We start from the raw sequence: 14180 nt of genomic DNA on the forward strand, positions 1-14180 counted from the left end.
AGTAGAGACAGGGTTTCACTGTGTTAGCCGGGATGGTCTCTATCTCCTGCCCTCGTGATCCACCCGCCTCAGCCTCCCAAAGTGCTGGGATTACAGGCGCCAGGCACTTTCTAAAATCTTAAAGTGGTACTGCTTTGTTTTTTAACATATACTTTAAGATCTGGGATACATGCGCAGAACGTGTAGGTTTGTTACACAGGTATACACGTGCCATGGTGGTTTGCTGCACCCATGAACCCATCATCTACATTAGGTATTTTTCCTAATGCTATCCCTCCCCTAGCCGCCTACCCCCTGGCTTCATCCATGTCCCTGCAAAGGACATGAACTCATCCTTTTTTATGGCTGCATAGTATTCCATGGTGTATATATGTGACAATTTCTTTATCCAGTCTATCATTGATGGGCATTTGGGATACTACCATGTCTTTGCTATTGTGATCAGTGCTGCAGTAAACATGTGTGTCCATGTGTCTTTATAGCAAAATGGTTTTTAATCCTTTGGATATATACCCAATATTGGGATTGCTGGGTCAATTGGTATTTCTGGTTGTAGATCCTTGAGGAATTGCTGGTGTCTTCCACAATGGTTGAACTAATTTACAATTCCACCAACAGTGTAAAAGTGTTTCTATTTCTCCACACCCTCTCCAGCATCTGTTGTTTCCTGACTTTTTAATGGTTGCCATTCAAACTGGCATGAGATGGTATTTCTTTATGGTTTTGATTTGCATTTCTCTAATGACAAGTGATGATGAGCTTTTTTTCATATATTTGTTGGCTGCATGAATGTCTTCTTTTGATAAATGTCTGTTCATATCTTTTGCCCACTTTTTGATGTTTTTTGTTTGTTTGCTTTTGTATTTTTGGGGGGGTAGATTCTGGATATTAGCTTTTTGTCAGATGGATAGATTGCAAAAATTTTCTCCCATTCTGCAGGTTGCCTGTTCACTCCGATAATAGTTTTTTTTGTTTGTTTGTTTGTTTGTTTTTTTTTTTTGCTGTGCATAAACTCTTTAGTTTAGTTATATCTCATTTGTCAATTTAGGCTTTTGTTGCCATTGATTTTGATGTTTTAGTTATGAATTCTTTGCTCATGCCTATGTCCTGAATGGTATCGCCTAGATTTTCTTCTAGGGTTTTTATGACTTTCAGTCTTAGGTTTACATCTTTTTAAAAAACATCAGTGAATAGTTATTTGAAATCAGGATACCTTCAGTAAAGTTAGCAAAACAGTGTGAGTGAAACAAAACATACCACACACATTTGCACAATGAAAATCACAATAAATAGTATATAAAAATATTTTAATTAAATTTAAAACCTATAATTTACTTAGCTTTGAGGAACTTGAGAAGATATTATATTTAAAAAATGTGACTCAAAGCATGAAGAACAGCTTTCCATGTATGTAAAGAGGCAGTTATTTGATAAACAAGGTCTTCCAAGAAAGTTATACTTTGGTCATGTCAGAGTAAAGCTGCAGGCAATTGATTCCTTGCCAGATTTTTATGTCGTTCTGCAAAGGAAAGTCCTAAGATGGTCCTAACATTATTTGACTGAAATATGAAATATGTCCATAGTTCCTTGAACTGATATGCTATATTTCGGGCTTTTGATTTACACAGAATGGTGAAGAAGGCTACTGAGTGACAAAATAAAAACTTATTTTGAAAACATAGGCTCACAAATAAAATAAACTAAGTTATCAGTTATAATTAGTGAAATGTAATGCTAGTGAAAATCATTCAACAGGTTAATAGGTAAAACTAAGCTCATAAAAATTGTATCAATAATGGAAATAAGACACTGTCTTTAAATAAATACTTAGTGGTTTTAATTAAATATTGCCAAGCTAATTTTTTAAAAAATCTGCTTTTATAAACCTTTCTAATTTGCTCTTATAAAATTCTGACGATTTACAAAGAAGAAAATGTATTTTCTTGTTTTCAAGATAGCACAAAACATTTAACTATTTATTCACTATGTTTGAATTATTTCAAATTAGTGGGATCTCTGAATTGAGAAGTCATATGTATATGTTTGACACTAACTCACTCATTTAAAAATATATATCAAGTGCCCTACTCTGCCCTGTTGCATCAGACTGTAAGATATAGTCAATGATAAGAAAATCATGCATGCTTCTCCCTTATATTGGGGTTGAGTATTAAAATATATAGCAAAAGAAAAAAAACAGACTTATTTATAGTTACATGATGTCTGGAAAAAATGTTGAGTAGCAATTAATGCAATGAATCAAGGAATCCCATGCACAAATCCACACTTTGAGGCAAACACGTGCTGACAAGAAGACAAAGGAAGATATGGGCAGAGGAGATGCCCAGGTGGTCAGCTTGGTCTTGTGTGAGCTTAAGTAAACCCTTTTTTAAATCTGGTCTTCAATTTCTTATTTCTAAAATGAACAACAGGGCTGGCTCTTTTAAGGCCCTTCCTGATGTTCTTTATTGAATATTAGATGCCTAGGATAGAGAGTTTTCATTCTCATTACAGATTTGCATAGTTGGTATGCCAGAGATTGGATCTCAGCTTATATATCTAGAGATTATAAGAGCTGGGACTAAAACTAGGGCTTCAGGCTTGTATTTTTCTTCTATACAAGACCAATACAGTGGCATTTTTTTTCAAGTGTCTACTCCAAAGCTTCTTACCACTGCATCTTAGCCTCAGTAGTGACTCTCAATATAGAATCAAGATAAATAGAAATATAATCATGAAAACAGAACTAGATAATGGGCACCCCTAATAACTTGAAAGGTTAAAATTGTCTTCATTCACATGACGCTTTCTACTGTGAATTTGGGGACATAATGTAAGAGGGATTTCTGGTCCAGCCCATGTGTCGTGAGTCAGTATTTTCAAGTTCTTCACGAAAAAATGGGGGTCTGGAAATGAGAGCTATGCCAACAGGGTAGGAAGCAGCAGGAGCTTGATACCAGAAGGCCAAGAGAGCAATGAGAGGCAGCTGGGAAGAAACTAGTTCCTAACGGCTTGGGTGGGAAAAATTTGTAACTCCATGATACACATATGGTTATGAAAGTACGTTCTTTCCTCCCCTGACCCTTCTCTGATGAATGTGGCTGATGTGAGATGCCTGGCCAGCAATGGGTTTCGAATGCAACTGACATGGAATTTTCAGAGCCCTGAGGGAAAAGGAGTAACCCTAGGAATCTGGGAGATAAATCAAGTGAACCCAAGCTGTGTAACCAGTTATTTATTCTTAACGGGAAAGAATGGGCAATAAGGAGGAAATAAACATAGGGAAATGAATGGGCTCAGGGGATGGCGTTGAATAACTGCTAGACCTAAAGAGCAGAGCTACAGCCATCATATCGCATTCAGCCATCCATGTTTCCAAAATGTCCAGGCTCACCACTTCCAGTAATCAAAGGATCAGCAAATATTTTTATTAAATCATGAAGTCATGGAAAATCCAAGAAAAATGAACAGAAAATATTGATTCCTATCAGTGCCTTTTATTAAGTTACTGTAATATCCTGTACATGACATTTGTAAAAGTGTCTGGGAATACGTCTGCCACATTCTAAAGTTCTTGGTGAGTGTTACTTCTTTCCCTTCACCCTCTTTTTTTTTTTTTTTTCATATTTGATTTTTGCTGAGGACAGCAAGATATTCTCTTCATATTAAAGGGGAAAGAAAGCTTAGAAAAATTCAAAGTTTTATTTCAAATAGCTAGCCTAAAATAAATAAAATATTCCTGTCCATTTCTTAGTATATGTGTCTCAATGACAGCAGATATTGGAGATGGATATATTACCCGTGTTATTCTCTGAATGACTTATGGCCATAATTATTTAAATTAAACTAATTCTATTTGCTCACTAGAAATATAAAATGTGAGTTATCATTTATATTTTGGGTACTTGAAAAGAAAAATAAATAAAATCTCACCATGACAGTTTCTGAATTCAATGAAAATTATAGTTTCCCTCTTCTTAATTGAGAATATTCAGAGAAACAAGATGCTTATGCACATACTTTATCACCTGAAGCAGTAACTATTAAGCTGTCTTGCCAAGTGCTGCTTGGCTTGCATTTTTAATAATATTTGTGGTACTCTGGACTTTGTACAGACAAAGGCTGAATTGCTTGGCTTATCATCTTGAAAGATCCTGTTATTCTGCTTGCTTTTACTTGCTAGGAGGATCCTACTAGAATATATTGTCCAGAAATAGGTCATCAATAAGTGATTCAAGGCAAAATAAAAAAAATATATATATACACAAACATACACACATATATATGCATATATATATTTGTGTTTTGTATCGGAACATTATCATAAAACAAATATTTAAAACAGAAATAAGATAGCATTTTTATTTTCTTTTTATAGAGAAGAGATTTTTGATATTATCTTTCATTTTACTAATTCAAAAAATATATATTTAGTTAATCTTGTTACAGTAAATTGATACTTCTTACCATTTTATTTGATTAGTTGACATATTTTTTTGTATGTATGAAATATTGATCATAATATTTGGTGCCATTTATAATATAAAAAGATTGATACTTAAATCACATTGGAAATAAAATGTAAGTAGTTTAATGATGGAATGCTGCAATAGAAAGCTGGTTTAGAAAATCAGCAGCTAAGTAGAGTTTATATACATATTGAGAGAGGATAAAAATGAAATTGAGTGAAAGAACTGAGTCTTTAGGTTATAACATAATATGGAAATTGTTTGGCAAGATAAAATCTTCATGTCTCTCTCTTGTGAATTTAAGAAGCTCAACAGTTTTACCTCATTAGCACCTTTTGCTTATGTCTGTCTGATGTGGCAGCTAGATTTCAAGAGGAGCTATCTGATGTATAAGACTTATTTGCGTCCTTTGTGCCTCTGCATTTTTCACATCTTTGCTTTTAGAACAGAATCAAGAAATAATGCTATATTTAATTTCACGTCTAAGAAATGAGTGTCTATATAGTTTTTTAATCTACAATACTTAATGTCTGAAATCACGCATTCTGGATTTTTTGAAAGTCAGTATGGTTTCATTGTACTTGTGTTTCAGTGGTATTTAAAGATTTAAAATTAGATACCGTTTTTGTACACACAAATTTTTTACAGGTTTCAGAAATTCCTTAAGTTATAATTGTGTCTTTATTGAAAAATAAAAATTTGGCTCTATACTGTTCAGGAAATGGTTATGGTACATCGAGATTCTCAAAACTGGAGTATTTTACTAGGAAAGAGATAGGTTTAGAACTCTTCCAAAGAATATTTTGTAAGCTATGTAAATTGTACTTAATTTTTTTTTTTTACATCCTGTAAATCTTCAGAACTCTTAAGGCCACTATGGATAAAATAATGCCTTGATAAGAAAGAATTAATGGGGTCCCAAGATATCACAAGAAGTTAGTTAGTATTTAAAATGACGAGGTTATCCATATTCTTAATCTGTAATTTTTAATCTCTCTTTCGTATCTGTCTCAATGTTTATATACGCAGATAAATCTATGAATTAATATTTAGCTAGCCAATTTGTGAGAGTCCTGAATAGATGGGTTCAGTGAAATCAAGATCTATTATTAATTTTAAACGAATGGATTTTCTTTCAATTTTTATTCCATTGATGTGTTATTTGTGACATGACAGATTTAAATAAATGACTGTATTTTTATGTTACATTTTTCTCCCTTCTTTTTCAAATTTGTGGTCCTTTTTTCCCTTATTTCATTTTTTTAATTGCATTTCTTGTATTCTTCTTAAATTTTTTCTACTCTATCTTTGTATATGCTGAACTTTATTCAAAATATACATATTTTTCTTTCTTTGCTTCATTTTGTTAACCTCACCCACATTTAAATTTCTTTTATGTGACTCCTCCCCCCTACCCTGGGGCATAAATTTCTTTTACGTGACTCCTCCCCCCTGCCCTGGGGCATATTCATATGTGTTTGTCTTAAGAGTTATGATGGAAACGAAGAATGATAATTTCTTAATTTGCTTTTAATTTAAAAATGACCATAAAAACTTTGTGATTCTCTTCTCCCAATACTTTATATCCAGTTCCTTCTGTAAATATCACATACTGAGGATACGAAATTTCTGTATCTCAATTAGTTTTCTTTTACAATTTTTGCTATAGTTCCTGGTTATTTTCTATTTTTTTGAAGTTTTTTATCTTTCTGTTTTATATTGTACAGTGGGAAGAGATTGGTGAAGTGGATGAAAATTATGCCCCTATCCACACATACCAAGTATGCAAAGTGATGGAACAGAATCAGAATAACTGGCTTTTGACCAGTTGGATCTCCAATGAAGGTGCTTCCAGAATCTTCATAGAACTCAAATTTACCCTGCGAGACTGCAACAGCCTTCCTGGAGGACTGGGGACCTGTAAGGAAACCTTTAACATGTATTACTTTGAGTCAGATGATAAGAATGGGAGAAACATCAAGGAAAACCAGTACATCAAAATTGATACCATTGCTGCCGATGAGAGCTTTACAGAACTTGATCTTGGTGACCGTGTTATGAAACTGAATACAGAGGTCAGAGATGTAGGACCTCTAAGCAAAAAGGGATTTTATCTTGCTTTTCAAGATGTTGGTGCTTGCATTGCTCTGGTTTCTGTGCGTGTATACTATAAAAAATGCCCTTCTGTGGTACGACACTTGGCTGTCTTCCCTGACACCATCACTGGAGCCGATTCTTCCCAATTGCTCGAAGTGTCAGGCTCCTGTGTCAACCATTCTGTGACCGATGAACCTCCCAAAATGCACTGCAGCGCCGAAGGGGAGTGGCTGGTGCCCATCGGGAAATGCATGTGCAAGGCAGGATATGAAGAGAAAAATGGCACCTGTCAAGGTAAGAGTTTGCCTCCGGATCTGCAGGGGCTGTCTGCTTCAGTTGGATCATGTATATGTATTTCCTCCAATGATTATGAGCAAATGACCTTTTACTTTGCTAATTTATGGAGATTATTTCTCTCAAGTTTGATTTTTCTCTTTTCAGAATTTTGAAATTTCTGGCAACCGTGAAAGATTTAATGTAATGTTTTATTGGATATACATAATTAATACTCAGAGGGTGTCTGACTTGCAGTGTAATATTTCATATTCACTTTGCTTTTAGAAATTTTATTTTTGAAAAACTCAAACCAAGGGACTACTAACCTTCATTGTATAATTATTGTCTGCTGCTTCTATTTTCTCTCCATGAACTTGTCTTCTACTCTTTATTTGCTGTATCAAATTTAAATGCAAAATCTTTGATTAGACTTGTCTTGGCATGTTTTTAACTGCCTTTTAAAAATTCTTCAGAAAAAAAGTTCAGCCATATGAACTTTACAGCAAAACATTTGTAAACTGAGAGGATTAGTTTACTGAGTTGTTTACATATGACTGCAATTACGTGCTTGCTTTTTAAAAATTACAGATATTTTTAAATGCATAATAAGCAGTGCCCCACAAAAATAACTATTTGAAGATAGAACCCATACAAAAGGTCATTTTAAAGCAATTTGTCCTTGGGGATATTTTTTTCTGTTTTTATTTTTCTTTTAAATTGAAACTTGATCATGAATGCTTCTGTCTTCATTTGAAAATGCCCTCATTTTGCCCACAGTGTGGTGAGTTGGCCGTTTAAACTGGAAATTGCCCTCATGATCCTGAACTTGTTTCCATTATGATGTGAGTGTACTAAATAGGTAATGAAAGTTAATGAGTATTAACTGAGGGAACTTTAGATGCTGAGCAGCCCCTTGGTCCTACCTGGTAGTTTCAGGTGCATTTATTTTTCCTAAGTCCACTCTATTACATGAATCAGACTTCCTCATTTGTTCATGCTTGACTATAGATTGATTATCGATCCAGGGAAACAAAACTAGGGAAATTACCTGTAAATTATAATAACTTTGGTTAATTAATTCTCTCCAGAAACACATTGCACTTCACTTGAAATGCCTTTTTCAGCACCAGTTTCTATTTTGTATCTTTGAAATACCATCTACTATTAATTTTATTGTTTTTCCATGCAAGCTACAACTTTCTACCCTTGATTTTATATCTACACAAGCACATCTGAAAGTTTTGTTAGATCAAAATTATGTTTCTAAAATGCTTATAAGCTTATTGGGGAAATGAATCATAATTTCTTCAGGATTGGAATTAAAGAAATGTTTGAATATTAGTTTTTTATTTTTGAGCAATCTTACTGGTTTAAGGTGAGGTTTTATGTAATTAAAGGATCAAAAGCAGGAGTTATAAGCAATCCACTGAACATATTTCTGTCTAAAATATTGTAAATACAAATCTTATTGTTTCTAAAAATTTGTTTATTAGTATTATAAAACAACATACTCTATTTGATTGTTTGTTTCTATCATTTTAGAGAATATGTGATCACTTAGTTCAGACCACCATGACCTTTGTCTTTATTTTGATTGACAGATAATATGAGAGACCTCTCTCCATGTTTTGAGGATGCATTTTGATTGTTGATGAGATTAAAACATTCTGCTGGTGATAGTCACAAAAATCTTGGGAAGCAGCGTTCTGACAGAATGCAATGCTGTCTTAGTGCAAGTGTTAGCAACATCTTTTCTTTCTCTTTTCATGTTCTTCTCTTAATAATTGAAAAATAGACCCTTAATTGAGGGACAGTGGATTAACTGGAGACATTTCATTGTAGGAAACTTTACTTAACTGGACTCTGTCTTAATTCATGCATTTATCTTCCTCCCCTGGTAGTAGGAGCAGTGGTTTGCAGAGTTGATGCAAAAAGTTTACTACACAGCCCAGAGAATGTTTCATACATGCAGTCTCTATGATTAATGCTTGTTGGTATTTTACTATGTACCAATGGTATGTGATGGCACTCTAGGAAGAATTTCAAGTGTTTATTCTATACATAAATGATTTAATGACTGATTGAATGAATAAATAAATCTTGAGGGTTTGCTTTGGAGAACTAAAGCATCATAGATATTGTTGAGACATTTCTATCTATACACAATAAGTACATGTAAGTGTGTGTGTGTGTGTGTGTGTGTATGTGCTATAAAATGCCACCATGACTCTAGCTCATTTTACAATGTTAACCTGCTAGTCTCAAACCTCTGAGTGGGGATCTTGATGATTTGGAACTATCCTTCTAAATAAGCCAGAAATTTAGGGATCATTTTTCTCATCTCTTTCCTACTCGCTATCCAGTTCCAATCCATCACAAAATGTTTATAGAAATTACCAGTCAACTTTCTCTTTAAATTATCTACTTCTCTCTATTTCCTTTTTCCTTAAATATAGAGGTAAACCTTGTTGAAACTTTGTTTTCAAATTTAATGAATAACTTTATATATAGTTTTGGTTTTTTAACCATATGAATGTATCACCTATAACAAATGCAAACATTTGTTTCTTACACCCATCCCACCCCTGGAACCTCCCCTCTACACACACACATACACACACACACACACACACACACACACACACACTCTTTATACACTTCAGTGGTCTCCTTTAAGACAAAGTTTTTTCATTAAGAGGCTGTATGGTTTTGCTCCAGTTATCTTACATGACTCATCTTAAATTTTGCTTTCTCCCCTTCCCTATGCACTAGCCAAGGTAGCTTTTTCCAGTTTCTCAAAGACAATTTGCTCATTTTCACTACTTGTTGTTTTAAGAATATGTTCTCTTCCATGAATTATTCTTGTATCTAACATACACTAATCCTTCAGATGTGTGCTCCGGTATCCCTTCTACAGAGAAGATTCCCCAATGAATCAAGGCTAAATCAAGCATCACTGTTTACTCATATGTCTTTCCTTCATAGAACCATTTAGAACGATTATTTTACATCTATTTGCACACTTCTTATCTGTTTAATTATTTTTTCTACTCCTGTTAGTCTACATACTCCTTGATGACAGGAATAGCAGGAGACTGTGTACTCCTTAACCTAAGGGATGAGAAAGAAGTCAAAAAGCAAAAGAGAAGGACAATTAATTCAAAAGAGAGTAAAGAAAAACTGCAAAGGTGTAAAAGAATACTCTGTTATTCTGTGTTAAAGACCACATTGTGTTGATTCATTTTACCTTTGTATTATCTGTAAAATATCTCCTTGGTCTGAAAATTGGTGGATATTAAGTCTTTTAGCTTAATCATTTCTTAGTTCTAAGACTCTCAGGCCAAATTTCACATTCAAGGTATTAAGTCATATGTGATTGGTACTTCACATATTAGCTATTAGAGAAGACAATTTATTGAACTTTACAGAGCACAGAACATCACATATTTAAATATAATATGGCCATATTACATGATGACATTTAATTATTCACTTTCTTAGTAACCAAACTATATTAGAATTTAATTAGAAATAATTATATTGTTGAGAAGCTAAAGTTTGAATATGTCTGTGGCAATGATTTCCATATGTTAATATTTCTTAGTCTGTGCTGGCAGGTGACTGAGTACTTGCTGTCATATCATGCTTATGTGACTTGTTATATGTGCTTTACGTGATGGAGTTGACACACGGCCTTTTACAAACTAAACCTTCAAGATTCAGAATGCTAGGCAGCTCATTAACATATGGCCTCAATCCAGATGACCAACAAGTGAGTCTGGAGTCCTGGTCAATTTAGCAATTTGTGATCTGTCATCTTCATATAACTTCCTCTCGTTTAACTTTCTTTAAGAGAAATAGACTACCTCACCCATAATAATCTGGTTTTGACGAGGTAACAAAATACTCATTTCTATTGTATGAACTTAAAATATAGTGTACATTTATTTTTGTAAGTCTTACTTATATGTCTAAATTTTCTATAATAAACCGATTTAAGTCTACAGATTTCTTACTTGGAAGTCTTTTCTTTTAGCATTTTCAGAAACAAATAATGTCTCAAATCCATTTATCCCAGTATGTTTCCCCACTTGTTATTTATTATTATTTCTGGTGAAATTCATGCTATTTTTTCCCCTAACACTCATGTGAGACTTTTTTTTAGTAGAAAAATGGTTAGCAAAAACACGTTTTAGAAGTTTCTGCCTTTTATTGAAGTGAATGTTTTTGACAGAAGTAATTGAGTTCACATGAATCAAATGTTGCCTGCTGAGTTCTCTTGTGATTATGTTGCTGACTTACTTAGATGCAAGGCAAGACCACTAATCTTCATCAGTTGCTGGTGGAATGAAGTAGTAATTTGAAATTAGCCCTAGATAATTATAGTGTCACTTATATCAAATGGAGGAAAGAGATTCAGATTGTGGGTCACTGCCAAAACCAGTCAGAGTGAAGAAGGTATACAGTACATGCTAAAACACAGGATAAGGAGGGTTACACATCAAGGGCTGTGGAGAAAAAGTACTTATTAATTGTCCAACTGGGAGATTATTGCACAGCAAGGAAAATGTAGTGAAAATATCCAATTCAAGAAAGAGCCTTGATTCAGAAACAGTACAGTTACAGCAGGGAGTAGAATGTTGATCATTCATACTTCTGGTGCATATTTATGATTGAAACAAAATTGGGTGGAAATATAGTATATTAGGTGTTCATGTAATTATGCATTAGAGAGCCTAGTTATTTTTAATTAGGCACATTACCAAAAAACATCAAAGAGGTTGAACTTATCGTTCTATTTAGTATGTTATTATACGTAACAAAAGGAACCTATTTTAATTTCAAAATTTGAACAAATGATGGCAATTATGGAAGTACAGAATATCAACGGTGCCCATGTGAGATGTGTCGGTGAGTGTGTGTGTGTGTGTGTGTGTGTGTGTGTGTTCTGCTTTGGTGAGGAACAACCAAGGCAATTAAGTAGCCAAATCATTTCACCCACTTACAAACATTACATAAGAGAATAATTCAAATAGTCTTTTTTTCCCCCTATTTTAACTGCTCCCTGGCCTACTTTTAGATTAGTTCTAATAAAATTTTAGAGAGTGTTCGGAAATTTTTGTTGTTGTTGTTTGTCCATTTTTGTTTGTTTTTTCTAAATCGAGGTTTTTCAGCACTGAAGCTATTGATATTTTGGGCCAGATAATTTTTGCTGGTGGGGAGGGGGATGTTGTCTTGTTCGTTGTAGACTATTTAGCAGCTTTCTTGGGTTCTACCCTCTAGATGCAGTAGGACACCCCACGCCCCAGTTTGACAGTCAAAAATGTGTCTAGATATTTCCAAATATTCCCTGGGGGCAAAATCACTCCCATTGGAGAACCACTAATCCAAATACTTCTTCCCTCCCCAAATGAACACACATGCCACTGACACAAAATATGTTTGTGGATATGTTTACGGACTGGATATCTTTGCAAAATTGAACATTTTTCTTTAAATTTGGGAGAATGAAGGAGATGTACATGTTTAAATGTGACTAATTGAATTTGAATATGGTGGGAAATATGCTGCTTGTAAGAGGCAGCATACCCTAGTAGTTTAAACACATGAATTCTGAGTAAAAATGAATAGAATCTTATCCCACCTCTGCCATCTACCAACGCTATATCCCCATGCAAATTGCCAAATCTCTCTGTTCTTTGCTTTCCACATCTCTAACTAGCTCGTAAAAATCTTGTGAGATATTATATAAAAATTACTTGGCACACTACCTAGCACACTGTATTTATTCAATTAAGATTATTTATTTTAGCTGCCATTAAAAATAAAATGTATTTATAGGCATATGTGTCTTCCTTATAAAATAAAGTATAGCTACAGGTTATAAAATTATCTAGTTTTCTCTAAGTACGTAGTATATTCCTGAGCAATTTAATTTATCAAATAATAATGCTGCATTTTTCCATTGGGTAAATAAAACTATGTAAGTTTTATAGAACTTCCTTTATAAAATTTTTGTTAGAAGTACAAAACTGAAAAATTTGCTATCTGGGTAGACATTATCACTCATTCTATAAGTTGTTATTATAGTAGGCACTCTATCTAGCCTTTACAATTCCTGTATCCTAGGAATGTTGACATATATGCATACAAACATGCATATAGACTCACATCTACAGTTAAAATTTATGAAATTTTCTAATGGCTGTGTGGGTGAAGTGTGGTATTTTAGATAGGGAAATAAGAAAATGTTTTGTTTTGTTTTCTGAAATGGTGGCATTTAACATAGAAATGAGGGGGGAAAAACTGTGAAAAAATTGGGAAACAGTGCAGCTAACAGAGGGAGCTTCCAGTGCAGAAATCTATTTTAATACGTTAATTTTATGTATTTATCATTTCTTTCTAAAATTACACTTTCAAAAATGTATTTGCTTATTAAAATCTGAGAAATAAAAGACCTGATGATTCCTGAACTTACCAGCTAAAATATGATGTTTTTACACATTTATTATTATCTTAAACACAGAAAACTCCTAATAAATACCTAGGGTCAAATGAATGCATATCAAACATGAAACAATCCAGTTTATTTATGCGTGGTGTTGGTGGATGGTTATTTGCAAATTATTATACCCATTGAAAGTATAAAACCCATTTTTTTTTTTTCTTAAAGAACTCATTTCATTGGTTGGACAATGGTTAATGACTAGTGACTCTTCTGCTCTATGTGGATGGACAAATACAGGGACTTGGCAATGAAAGAAAAGACATAGAAGAACCAAAAACCTTGTGATTTATTTCTGGTCAAACTTTTAAATCTGGTTTACACTCCTACTTTCTCACTCATAAAATAAATTACACTAGTGAAAGTCTTGAGGTTGTATATATTTTTAGTTTAGAATAAATGTAACAGGCAAATGCTATACCTCATATTTACCGTAACAGTAATAACTACTTTGTAAATTTCACTTTGGGCAGTTTTCTAGGATGTTTTATATGATGATGACATGTTCCGTATTGTTACTGTGCAAATGAATCTTAACATTAATGGACTTGAGTTTCATCATGGTTATATGGATGGAGAATTAATGATTATATTTTATGTTGAAATGTCTCATACTTGTGTAAACACCTCTTAATAATAAACATTTATTAAAATAATATGCACTGGATAAGCTCCTTTTATTATAATGCATTTTTATAAAATGGTAACTATCAGGAAAAGATTTTAATGATAAAGACCTCACAAAAAGCTTTATATATTTAAAATTTACAACATTTAAATGTTCCAGGACACCAAAAAATAGTCCCTTTGTTTTATTGTTTGCTTATTTTCTT

The 14180-nt window shown here is 33.4% G+C and overlaps 1 protein-coding gene across 4 annotated transcripts in view; it reads left to right on the forward strand.

Annotated features, from left to right (window-relative positions):
* The window catches only part of EPHA5 (EPH receptor A5), a 360922-nt gene that overhangs the window by 76964 nt on the left and 269778 nt on the right, over positions 1–14180 (forward strand). For all 4 annotated transcript variants that reach the window (XM_011940291.1, XM_011940293.1, XM_011940292.1 and 1 more), the window contains exon 3: positions 6197–6860. In XM_011940291.1, coding sequence (XP_011795681.1) covers positions 6197–6860 — 664 coding nt within the window. The remainder of the gene's footprint in view (positions 1–6196; positions 6861–14180) is intronic.

The sequence above is a fragment of the Colobus angolensis genome, unplaced genomic scaffold, assembly GCF_000951035.1.
Source record: "Colobus angolensis palliatus isolate OR3802 unplaced genomic scaffold, Cang.pa_1.0 Scaffold189, whole genome shotgun sequence".
Lineage (NCBI taxonomy): Eukaryota > Metazoa > Chordata > Mammalia > Primates > Cercopithecidae > Colobus > Colobus angolensis.